General features: G+C 40.0%; 1 protein-coding gene across 1 annotated transcript; it reads right to left on the minus strand.

Annotated features, from left to right (window-relative positions):
* Positions 1-4,205: 4,205 nt before the first annotated feature.
* LOC149116823 (hatching enzyme 1.2-like) lies at positions 4,206-12,908 on the minus strand. Its single transcript, XM_089282511.1, has 7 exons — positions 11,965-12,908; positions 8,964-9,119; positions 8,650-8,770; positions 8,061-8,236; positions 7,600-7,857; positions 6,580-6,754; positions 4,206-6,256 (listed from the first exon to the last, which is right to left on the minus strand). The coding sequence occupies exons 1-6, from the start codon at positions 12,077-12,079 to the stop codon at positions 6,603-6,605; spliced, it is 978 nt and encodes a 325-aa protein (XP_089138637.1). The 5' UTR covers positions 12,080-12,908; the 3' UTR covers positions 4,206-6,256; positions 6,580-6,602.
* Positions 12,909-13,124: the final 216 nt, after the last annotated feature.

The raw sequence follows: 13,124 nt of genomic DNA on the forward strand, positions 1-13,124 counted from the left end.
CGATCCGTGATCAGATCCCTGATCCGATCCGTGATCCGGTCCGTGATCCGATCCGTGATCCGGTCCGGTCCGATCCAGATTTTGTCGACACCGCCGTCATCAGTGCGTCTATATAATAAAAAGAACATTACACATTAGCTTGAAGATATGAATTTTGTGTTCTCGTGGCAAGAACAATATCTCACTCGTTCGCTACCCTCGCACGTGAGATATTGTTCTTGCCACTCAAACATAAAATTCATATCTTCTCGCCACCGTGTAATATCCTCTATATATCACTGAGAAAATTACTTCGTTGTGATTGGCTGAGAGCAGGCTAATTTATCGCTAATTTTTAATGTGCACTGCAATGCAAATGAACGCACATGCTTTCATAATTTCCCCAATCAGGTAATACCCATACAATAAATACGTAATTGAATAAGGCTCGAGCAATACACCTTATGCCAAAATGGCCGCCATTTTGGTATTCTTTTGTTTACTTGAAAATGAGCCCTTGTTGCCTCTTTTAAGGGAAAATATTCTTTTGAATTTCAAGTTTAAGAACGAGGCAACAAGGGCTATTTTCCAAGTAAACAAAAGAATACTTAAATGGCGGCCATTTTGGAATAATATTTACACTACTCGTGATATTTGAAAATTCTTTCAAATTGCACGCGCCTAAAAGCTTGTGCAATTTTAAGAGAATTTTCAAATATCACTCTTACTGTAAATCCTTAATTGCACTCGCATTGATATTAAAACTATAAAGCCACTTGCTGTCAGCTTTGATTTAATCATTGCTATTCGTCTGAAATGATTTCTGTGACAATGAGGAAATGGAATGCACAGAACGTGTACATGTGGCTACTTGTCAATAGACCAATTTCGATAAATTAAAATTCAGCCTAAAACAATGGACCTCAGTACGAGGCTCTGGGAATAAATACAGAGTTTGCGGGGTTTATTCCCCAGAGCCTCGTTCTGAGGTCTATTGTGGTATGCTGAATTTTAATATATCGAAATTGGTCTATTAACTCGTGAGTTGCGTAAGCAAGTTACGGATTCAGATTACGCAAATTAGGGGTTGGTCGTCTGTCGATCATGTGTTTTGCGAGCGCACGTATCGATTGACATCTCTAGGACAACGTGTTACGTAACTGCGATTCTCTGAAAATGGAACTCTGCTGTAGTCAGAGTAACTCACAAATTAAATGGTTGTTAAAACTTCTGGTTAATTTTGCCAAAGGGTCTTGATAGCACAAGTGTTGTAAATATTTTTAAAAATACAACAACGCTTTTCAGTTTTCGGAACATGTTTCGATGTTTCAAACATCATCATCAGCCATAATGAATATATAAGGTTTACAGAAAGATCGTTATTATTTATGTAACAGCCTATACAATGAGCCTTTATCAATTTAAATTAACGTAAAATGCAAACTTATTTAAACTAACCAATAAAAATTTTGAAAAGAACAATAGTGAAAAACCGTTAAGCTGAAATAGATACATTTCATAATATTTCATCTATTATTAATAAGTATTGCAAAGATTTAAATGTAAAAGTTATATTCTCTCCTTTCAAACTTAGCAGTATGTTTAGTCCTAAAGATTTTATTCCCGAGTCTCTTAAATCACGTGTGGTGTACCAGTTTACGTGTGCGAGCTGTGGAGCTCGTTATATTGGTGAAACTAATAGGCATTTTCACACACGTGTTAATGAACATCTTTTTTGGGACAAAAATTCCCTTGTTTTTAAACATCTCCATTGTTCTGAGCAATGTCGAGACAATTGTGATGCCTCCAGTTATAAAATTATTGATTTTGCTAAGACTTTCTCACAACTTAAAATCAAGGAGAGTTTTCATATTGAACGGTTAAATCCAGAACTCAACAAACAAGTTGAGCATGTCAATTTATCGTTACACTTTTAAATGTATCTATTTCAGCTTAGTGGTTTTTCACGATTGTTCTTTTCAAATTTTTTATGGGTTAGTTTAAATAAGTTTGCATTTTACGTTAATTTAAATTTATAAAGGGTCATTGTATAGGCTGTTACATATATAACAACGATTTTTCTGTAAACCTTATATATTCATTATGGCTGATGATAATGTTTAAAACATCGAAACATGTTCTGGTTAATTTGCTTTTCAGGGAAAGTGTTAATGGCAGCTTGTAACTGTTCGTTCAATTACCTCAGATTAATTGCGTGGTAAAATTTCCGATTTATTTCTTTATCAGGGAAAGTGTTAATTTCAATCGTTTGGGCGTACGTCACGAAACGGTGACGTAGATGCTGCGCAGGAGACTAGAAAAGGGTCACGAAAAGGTTGGCTTATATCTATCGACAATCTTACAGCGTTGGTGAACAGTTTTTAAACAACCTTTCTGCTGAGAGCGTGAATTCCGGAGAAAAGATCTTTGTGAAAAGTTACTGTCAGAATTATGTTCAATTAAAGAAGCCGTGATTATTGCTTATTGTAATTTTTCTTCTTTAAAAACATCAGTGTTTTTCAATAAAAGAGAATTTCCATATTACGTCAGAGGTTAGCTAAGTACCCAGTTTGTGGGAAGCTTGTGAAAGTCGATAACGAAGAGTAGGATACTTTGTGAAATTTAAAATATTTGGATGGTATCGTGCTGTGACAGTCGCGATTTACGCGGCAATTGCTTCACTCCCGTTAGGGAGGGACTGGGTTAGAGTGCAAGCCCGGGAGTGCAGGACTGCAGCTCTCGAGCTGATATGGTGTTTCCCTGTCTGTTATCTTAGAATATTGACTGATTTTCCCTTTCTCTTTTTTCAGTGATTTCTTAAAGTAATATAAAGCATTTCCTTAATGTTTCTATTAAATAATACAAACACTCCAAAGGGTGAACTCGAAATAGCTCTGGAAACACTCGCCTATGGCTGGTTATCTATAAATACATAGAAGCAAAAACGTTTTCTGTATCTCAGTGTTGGTCACCGCTGGGTTATTCCTTTGTCTCATGGTGCAATGTACGCCTCGGCCAAGGTTTCGTGCAGCACAAAATCTATACACTGCTTCAGCAAAACTGGAAATTCTCTTTTGTCCAAAGCATATACGACATGGGATTATTTTCTGGAACTAGAAACGTTGATAATCAACAGAGGCGGAAGTCGCCCAGTTCTTACTATAGCTAATGTTTGATATTTTCTCAACCTCGTTCACAGGGTTCTCTCTCTTCCTCCTTCGAGAAAGTTTCTCGAGGGAGGAAGAGAGAGGACCCTGGGAACGAGGTTGATATTCTTGGTGTAGACTTCCATTGAGGCTGATCACCTGATCGAGAAACGGGCAAATTTTGGCACGCAATGCTGGCTTGTGAACTTCTTGGGCTTTGGCATCATCATTGGTGCAATGTTTTCAGGCGTTTTGTCTGAGGAACATGTTTCAGTTGGTCAAGAAGGAATGCACGACAAGGTAAGCCGCTCTCATTTTATGTTTCTTTTTTGGTGCACCTTTCCTAGTGTTTTACCGGAGTTAAAATTAAACAATTGCAGTTCGAGATGTTTTGCAGGTTGTTGCAAACACGCAACGGTTTGCATGGCTTAAAACGCTGCTTTTAAATGGTAATAGCCGTTCTTTAAAAACTAGCAGGAATAGAAAGCCTTCATTTGCTCCCAAGCCCCATAGCAAATTTTACTGACCGGGTACCGATTTATCTTGGGACTGAGTTTAGTCTAGACTCTACTCCCTGGCCTTGTGGGATAGGAAGAAAACCCCCGCCGACATTCAGCCGGGAAGGGCACTTTAAGGCAACAGCCCCAGTCACCGAATCAACCTTTTACCTGGTTTTAAGTTTCCCATTCGTATATAAGCTGAGCGAAGTCAGGTTAACGCCGCAGCTGTTACAGCGTCTTTTCGTTTCACGCCGAGTGGTTGTGTAATCATCATTATTGTTATTAATTATGCGTAAGGATATGTAAAGAAAGCTTAGACGAATCAGTCTAATCAGAAGCATGTCACCTCGTCAAGGTCACAACCCAATGTCTCCAGTCAGGGCTCGACCGGGACCGCTCGATCCGGAGGCGAGCGCACTAACTATGAGGCCGCGGCGCCTCCGCTATTCCCTGCAGTAGTTGACACGATATCGAAAAAGCGAGTAAGAAACAAGGTGCTCAAATCGTGATATCAGACAAGATACCATGATCTAGATCGGTGCAGTTGTTAAGAAACAGATCAGTGAAACACGCAATAAAATCGACTTTGAATAACTTTATTTCTTATACTTCTTAAAATACCTTAACTGAATTTCACGAACGTTCGAATCAATTAGTTATTTTGTTTAGCAATGCATAATCCACTCACGTACAAGTCAACGATAAAGATGCCCATTGCCATTCAGAATACAACAACGTCTGGGGAGATACAGGATTTTAGAGAAGGGGGTTCGAGATACGGACAGCTGAAGGCGGTCTTCTGTAGGGAGTTCCGGGAGCATCCTTCCCCAGGAAAGTTTTAACATTGAGGTCGTCGTCAAATGAGATTTCCGGTATTCTCACGTCTCATTTATTTCTTTTTAATGTAGGGGGGGGGGGGGGGGGCTGTAGGGGGTTCGACCGATTCCCCCGCTAGATCCGCCCAAGAATGTGACTATAACGTTTCTCGTTGTTTATGAGTCTGCTCAATTAGCTAAACAATCTCAGTAATAAATGAAGCTATAAAGCTGAAAAATCCTCTAAAAAGTGAAGGTGGTGATTGTAAAATACATACACCTTTTTCGATGATTTAACATAGTATAGGCGGGGATATTATATGTGTAGTATACGAACAATCAGTAAAATGTCGGCGCGTTTTATGTGTTAAACCATCGAATACAGTATTTTTTATTCCACTATTATGTCATTTTCTAGTGTTTCGGTTCCTAGATTTTGAAATGAATCCTGCATCATTTTCATCATTCGAAACTCCTACCGATCGCATAGGGCATGTACGAGTGGCACAAACAAAATACGACTCTACAGTGCAATATGGGCTCATATTTTGCGCGATCTCTTGACCTACTTTGGTAAAATGGCGTAAAAGTGGAATAATAAGGTTAAATATTGTCTTCACTGAAATTCTTTCGAAAATACACCATGTACAATTTAAATATCCATACAGTCAGTATACAATGAAACAGTAGAACTGTTTAACTTATCTGTGATTACTGCAAGCTTTATACAAGAAATAAATAAATGGCCAGCCTGCAAACAATCAATAAAAGTCCGGGGTCGAGTTCACATAAACTGATGAATTCTTAAATACAGTTTCTTATCAGTAAGTCAACAGTTCAAGTTCAGTAGAGGTAACAAGTAGGTAAATGTTCAGCAAAGTACCTGGGAAGCATCGTGTCCACCGTTTCGAATCACAATTATCATCAGCACTTTACAGTTGGTACATAAGTTTATCAGATAGCAGATTATATTATTTAGCAACTTGCTTGTCATTAGTCGTAGGCTCCGTCACACTGCAACTGGCTCCATGTTCAATTCACGAGTGACAATGATTTTTTCTTAAGTTTTTCAATCTAATAATTCTAGACACCTAGTACATGAAGGTAATCAAAACACTGATATCATAACAGGGGCGTAGGTAGGGGGGCTCCTGGGGTGCCCGTGACCCCCCCGGCTTTTGTGAGCTTTTTTGAGCGAACAACCTACAACAGGTGGCGAAAACGACATGAGAATCTGATGAGTACCCTCACTTTGACACAGCGTGACCCCCTTTGAAAAATCCTGGCTACGCCCCTGCATGATAAACAGTAAGACATGTAGTAATCCTTACTAAGTAACTTATCACATTATATGGCTAGTTCCGTGAGCGGGCAAGATGGGTCAAAATCCTACGCTGTGATTGGCTACCCAAGCAAGCAAGATAAAGCTATCTTGCCCGCTCGGGACCACCCGCCGAGTCCCGCAAGAAAAATTTCCCCGAAAGCCATATAATAAATCCTTTATTGACCAATCTTGTTCGGTCAAGATGGTTTGATATTGGCCTCGTTCATTTTTTGCGAGTTTATGGACCTCGGCTCCGTCTCGATCCATAAACACGCAAAAAAAAGAACTTGGCCAATATCCAGCCATCTTGACCACACACTTGGTCACTAACCCATATTTTCCGAGTATCATGCTGACTTACAATCTCTGTATCAGTTACTTATTGGATATACCCCTTAACACGCCCTAAGAAAGGCATCCGTTAATATGTATGTATCTTGATGTCACTTTCTTTGCAATCCACCATAATGCTGTCTTCCATAATAGTCCATTCTGAAACAAAAGAAACCCTGGTTAAAACAAGTTCCTAGTAGGTGTCATCAAAGGAGATGTATGCAAAGCAGAATCAACGATCGCCATGTTTTTAGTTCCTAACTTTTGAAGATGGCCAGTAAAACTGAACAAACGCCTTTCGAACTCGGAACAATAGGCAAACGAACACAGCATTTTTTAATGAAAAACAAGTGATGAAAGTTTCTGTGATCCTGCGAAAATAATATAACTGATTCTTATTCTCACGTTTAGACGAAAAGATGAGCTCGAGCCACAAATATAACTTCGAAAGTAATTATTCCTTGGCTAACATGTATATATACCTGTTGTGAGAGGCGGCCTTGTTTCAGCACAAATTACAGCTTTTCCTACAGTTGATTTGCATGTACTTGGTGTAGCCTTCATTCCGGTGCCGGCAGTATCCCACATACGCCCACAGATAGCAATAACTGCTTCTGTTCCTGCAGAAGCTTATCGCGGGACGATCTGATGACGTAACTAACATAAAATAATTCTGCATCATTTGACTGAGTAGTGCCAGAACTGATCTTGTACTAGTCATAAAATGGCTGAATAAGCTCTTTAATAAAAGTCAACATCTGGCCGTATTTGGTAAAATATAAACAGCGCGGATTAATTTGGTTTTCTGTTCAGTTCAAAACAACAAAATAGTCAGCAGAGGTAACACAGACGTTTGGGCCATGGCCCTACTTCGGTCTGTTGAAAATCAGCCTTTCATATTAATTTCGTCACAGGGGTCCTACATTAGGAGAGTTTTTTTTCTGATTCTACTGACGGTTCATTTAAGCGAACTTCGTCGTAAACTGATGACGTTTTCTTTCGTAGTTGTTATTCATATTTAGTAAATATAAACACAGCAGGGATTTGGTTTTCTGTTTTAAAACAAAAAAGTCAGAGGAGGCAAACTACAGAAGCAAACAGAACGGCGATAAATCAGTTTCATTTGGAAAAATCTTAAATCATCCTTTGAGACCAGGAAGTGACCAATATGTTCCCTGGTGCTTTCCCGGGGTGCTTCAGCCAATTACGTTTGTACTTTAACGACATTAATGTGCTTTTTTTGGTGACGAAACTCATGTTGGGTTATGCACTTAGAAAATATTTATCGTCCAGAGAATCACAAAACACCGTTGGGAGCATTCTGGTATACTAGTCTAGTATGCAACAAGTCATGTTCAGACGTCTCTTACTTATCACTTATCAGCACCTAGGAATACCCAATTATTACGCAGGAAGTCAAATTGAACTATTTAAAAACGTAATCACTAGTTAACTACTGGTCTTTAAGTATTCAATCCCTAGCCGTATCAGGACCAGTTTACCTGTGGTTGTAGCCTCTGTAGTCGTGCTTGCTGTGGTGAAAGAAGAACATTTGTAAAACTTGTTGATCTTTTTTATGTCTGTTTTGCTCAGTGCGACACGCTGGCCGATGGAGGCGTTTTTATCTTTTGGTACGATCGTTGGGTTGCCATTGCTACTGAAGGCATATTTTGAATAGTGCATTATGGAGCCATAGTCATACGGAAGATCCAAAGGGTCCGCTTCTCCGTGGCTGTATTTTTGAAAGTTATAGTGTTGGTCTAAAAATACAACAAGATACATTGATGAAATGGCTAAGAAATTACTGCAACTAGTGCCACAAATTTCTCTGTTCAAACGCCTATAAAACAGTGAAAGTGAAACTTAGATGACTTTCTACTACCATCAAATTATCAATTGTAACTTGTCAGCAGTCAGCATGATTGTTCTTCAAGGAGCGCAGGCACATCCTTCAGCATCTCACCTTTGTCAACATTATTCCAGTGAACAGTGACATATTTATCTCTGTCAAGCCGGGACTGTTCATGGAAGAATCCCAGGACGTGCATAAGTTCATGTAAGGCGACACCTTTCCGCTCACAACCTTTCCCTAAAGATAGTCTTTGTTTACCACCATTGCGACCGATAGACGACCAGCAACTGTCAATAGATAATCAATTGATATCCTGGGTTTAAATAATTTTAATAAGAAACAGAGCACAAAAGAACAACTAACGACGGCCAGTCAGCAAGCCAGATGGTTAGTCAGTTTGTCCGTACTTCCGTTCTTCCGTCAGTCTGTCAGTCAGTCCGTCCGTCCGTCTGTCACTCCATTTACTCAATCAGTCGGTCGGTCAGTCAGTCAGTGAGTCAGTGAGTCAGTCAGTCAGTCAGTCAGTCAGTCAGTCAGTCAGTATTCAATCAGTCACTTAATAATAAAGAGGAAAAGGTAATGACAAAAAGTATGGTTATCACCACAGTAAGAGGGGGACACTAAACATGCTGATGAACTTCTTTCGTCGATTTATAAATATTTATGGAGACAGAAAAGACTTGGCACTCATAGCACTTACTTTGTTCCATGAGACACGATGTGGATGTAGTCCTTTTCTTGTTTTCTTGGAACAAATCTGATGCACGTGTGCTTTTCAAGTTCAAGGATTGCATTTTTAACAGCTTCCTTAACAGACGAACCTGAAAGTAAGTGGTAAGGTTTGCTATCGGTCTGAACTAGCCTATGTGTAGCCGTACCCACCCCCCGGGAAAAACGGGAGGGAGGGAACGTTCCCTCCCTCCCGTTTTTCCTCGGGGGGTGGGTACGGCTACACATAGGCTAGGTTTGAACCGGCGCTTAGGAGTATCATAACGAATAAGGACAGCCACTTACTAACTGCTCCAAAGTTATACGGTATCTTGTCGGAAGGCCATTTTCGATTTGGAGTAGAAATGGCACTACGAACTTTGCGCCTCCGTAGGTTCCTGAGTAGGTCCTGTGTGGTCTGGTCCAGCAATATGTCGCCTTCAAAAATCCTTGTGCTTTTAACTGCAAGAAAAAAAATATCTTTGTCAAATTATCACACGGATAGAAGTTACAATTAGAGCTGGTTCCACTCCAAAGTAAGTGGGAGGCGCGGTGGCCTTATGGTTAGTGCGCTCGTCTCCGGATCGAGCGGTCCGGGTTCGAGCCCTGGCCGGGGACATTGTGTTGTGTTCTTGGGCAAGACACTTTACTCTCACAGTGCCTCTCTCCACCCAGGTGTATAAATGGGTACCGGCGAACTTAATGCTGAGGGTAACCCTGCGATGGACTAGCATCCCATCCAGGGGGGAGTAGAAATTCTCCCAGTCGCTTCACGCTACAGAAACCGGGATAAGCTCCGGCCTGATGGGCCACTTGGCTCGCATGCAGACTTTACCTTACCTTTACCACTCCAAAGTAACTGTCCCTAAAATATTTTTAGACTTTTAATGCCAATTAGGTGTAGATAGAGACGTGAAGTACTAGCACAAAATCTTGAATAGCAATAAATGGCTGCGTTATTTTTGCGTACTTAGAACTGCCGTGCGACGGATTACTATGCCAGCGTAGAAGGGCTGCAACTGATATGTGCGCCTAATATTCTTGTTAATTGTGATGAAAGACTACCCGATCATATTTCTTGTCATTTCAATAGTCAGTCACAGGAAGTAACAGGATACTTAGCCCACGAATGAGAAGGTATCACTTGACATATTTTCAATTCAAGCCAGTCCTCGCCAGCTTCAATCATGTAGTAGATAGTCTTGCTTAAATTTAAGGCTAGGGATTTCACAAGTTGAAGTTTACTAAAGGGTAGGGAAATCTGAACAGACCCTCCTTATCCCAGCCGAGTATCATGTAATACTTGATGTTTTTCCGTAATATTGTCCGTTAACTCCTCTCCAAGGGTTTAGAAAAGGGATGCAGTGTTCTTCAGTAGGTATGTGAAAGGGGTACCTTTTCTGTCAAAATGGTATACAAAAGGGTAAGGGGTTTGACCCGGGGGCGGAACCTCCCAGTATAAAACTTTGTAGAGTAACCCCTCTCTCCCGGGAGTCAAGGATAAAAAGGTAATACTGAAATTGCTTGGAATAAAATGGACATGTATCAGATTTCTGCCATGTTCTGGGATTATTTCCGACCGCTTACCACCGATTACGATGGCTCAATTTAGTCGCAAGCTACTTTTGTTGTGGGCGCTAGAGTCATGGAATAATGTGAACAGTTTTATCATAGTAGCGACTTGGATGTTGGGGTTTAAAACGATATCCGTGGCGTTGAATGCGATAAACGCAAGCAAGTTTTAGCCCTACTTGATCCGAAAAATTCGTGTTGTAGACTTGTCAAAATATTCTCAAATGCAACCAAGTTGTACCGCGTGGAAACAAATTCCTGATTTTCTGCCAGATGGACGCCTTAACCATTGCAAACGTCCTTTGGGTCGGGGCCAAGGCACGTATGCACTGCGTCGGAGGCTAGGAACTTCCGGAATATGTTTGCCTTACCTAAACGGTTGTTGTTGTCCTTTCCAGCGTTTAAAAGTGGCAAGAGATGGAACAGTTATCATCACGTCTTTTAATTTAAAATGATATATTGGAAATAACACTGACATCTCCAATCTTCTTACAAATTGTTGTCATAATTCTCAGTCCGCCCTTGGCTGTCGCAAACCGCTCACGTGCGTGTGAATTGCCAGTTGTGGGCTTTTGTTGACTGAAGCTAGTTGAGACCTTATGTAACTGTTTAATCGCTAATTGAAATTTACGTCCTCGTTGAATATCTACGGCAACGGAAAAGAGAGCAGGCGATTGTAAGCATGTATAATAGGGTGAAAAGTTGTCAAGCATGACAACTTAAGATGACTTGTAACAAAACAATTCATAATAATAAAATAGCAACACTGTCAAGCAAATTGAATCAAATTAGACTAAGAATGATCCATAATTAACCAACTGAATCCGTTAAGAAAGGATCCATTATGACATTTCTTGGCTCGTTTGGTAAGAATTTGATAACGTGATGCGCTTCATGGAATTTTATTCTTTGAACTGTCGGTACTCCAAGATTGCTTTTGGTAACACCCAGGAACAGACTTGCTGCACTATAAAGTTTCACCAGCATCGGGTCAGGGCATTGTCCCGGACATGATTGCATTGCGAGGGTAGATATTAATGTGACAAAAGACGTGATACATAGGAGCTTGAATAAAATTCCTTTGCTTCAACATGTTTTACTCTTATACAAGTTGGAATTCACGGACGGTTGATCTCGATGGCTGGCCAAATAACCCACCTTCTGGAATCGTCTAGCGATGGTTTACTTTTCAAAACGCTATAGACTTCATGATCATGAAAATTATTCAAAGAACAATTATCACATCTAATAACAGTTTATCAAAGAAAAGATTGCGACATTTACGGTGTTAAAGGTCTAGCAGTAGTGAAATACAAACGCCAGTGAAAACAATACAATGAAGCCACGCGAAGTTTCTTTTATAATACAAATAAACCTGAAATAATCGTCTATTGTATCTCTTGAATAGAAAACAACTCCATGTTGTCTTGAGTTAAACCATGTAAATTGAGATAAGTCATGTAAATTAATTATTGATCGGTGGATGATCATGGTAAAAAGAGTTTACATAATAACTTTTAATGAGAAGTATAGACTGCAGTAGGCATAACACTTTTACTTGGCCTTAAGTCGAGTTCATTTATCAATAATGCTGAGGTTATCTGAAAAGCTTTTTCACTAATAAGCTTTACTGTCAAATCTTAGCAACGCCTTATTTCTATGATTACCTAATTGTTTTAAGCCGTTCGTTTTGGTCTTCTCACTAAATGCTCTCGGAAGCAATATTGAAACCCACCTCGTTTTTCAGCAGTCCACCCGTTTCTTTGCTGCGAGCCGTGTTGCACCACACTCCGTGCTATAGAATACTGTGTTACTGAGAGTAACATCAATACAAAGACATGAAACTTCATCTTGATACCCAAGTCTGTTGATCGAATGTTTCGGCTAGGTGCTTTTGATTCCCTTTGTTTTGAACAGTTGTTTTGTTGGTTGACCACATACTCTCCCGCAGTCTTTTATTGTGATTTTGTAGTAACACGAAACCCTTATCATCAAGTGAAGGAGTCAAATGAGTGGGTAGAATATGACGTCATCGCCTGCCCTCACACGATTAGCCACGAATGGGTTCTGAAAATATTACAAAGCAGAATGAACTGGAATCATATGGAACAGTTTGTAGTTAGTTTAACGGATAACACTTCTTGCTGAGTCCATATGAAAACACGCGGTTGCCATACTCAAATGTATTTCAGTGAACTTGTTATCAATGTAACTATTTACCGCTTTTGACAACCGGACAATCACCAATGCATCAATTAACAATTTGACCCAATTTGTTAGTTTGGTTGACATTTGCATGCATAAAATGTATCTGCTCACAAATCGCACCAGTCGTGATTAAAGTTGCAGGCGTTTAGCGTTTTCGCCCGATCACGGATCCGGAAAAAAAATACGCAGTTGAATACTATGTTTTTCCCTTTGTTGCTTGTCTTGGATCTGCACATACAGCTCAAACAACAAACCCAGAACTCTAGTATTCTTCTGAAATGATGAATTATGATGTCAACCAGCCGGTGCTTTTAAGCTGTTTCGTTAATAATTTAAAAGGATATGATGGTTACAATTTAACACGAAACAGTTGTAAACACATTTTGCAAACTTGACACTTGGTGCCCTGAAGCTGTGGGAGAAGGTGGATTATCTCGACTGTACACTGAACAGCTTCTTCATAAAACAAGGTTTGACCCTGTGTTATCAGCATGTGTAACGCCTGAAACTTAACACCCAAGCTAAGTGTTGTAAACATTTCCGAGGACCTATTAGACCTATTACACAACTTTGTTCAATGGGTCTCATTAATGCTCGCTGCTCGCGTTATGCAATGCAAGTATTTCTTACAACTTTCATCAATTAACGTTGTCTGTCGCTGCGATTGTCACAGGGGTCGTGTAAGGC

This window comes from Orbicella faveolata, unplaced genomic scaffold, assembly GCF_042242905.1.
Source record: "Orbicella faveolata isolate gen_17 unplaced genomic scaffold, um_ofav_v1 contig_12, whole genome shotgun sequence".
In the NCBI taxonomy this organism is placed as follows: Eukaryota; Metazoa; Cnidaria; class Anthozoa; order Scleractinia; family Merulinidae; genus Orbicella; species Orbicella faveolata.

Excerpts from the sequence above, each read along its gene's own strand:
- LOC149116823 (XM_089282511.1), bottom strand. The coding sequence starts at position 12,079 with ATGAAGTTTCATGTCTTTGTATTGATGTTACTCTCAGTAACACAGTAT. Across the intron at positions 8,771-8,963 it reads GTATAACTTTGGAGCAGTTA|GTTCGTCTGTTAAGGAAGCT; the intron begins GTAAGTGGCTGT and ends ACTTACTTTCAG. Across the intron at positions 8,237-8,649 it reads ATCGTGTCTCATGGAACAAA|TTGCTGGTCGTCTATCGGTC; the intron begins GTAAGTGCTATG and ends ATCTATTGACAG.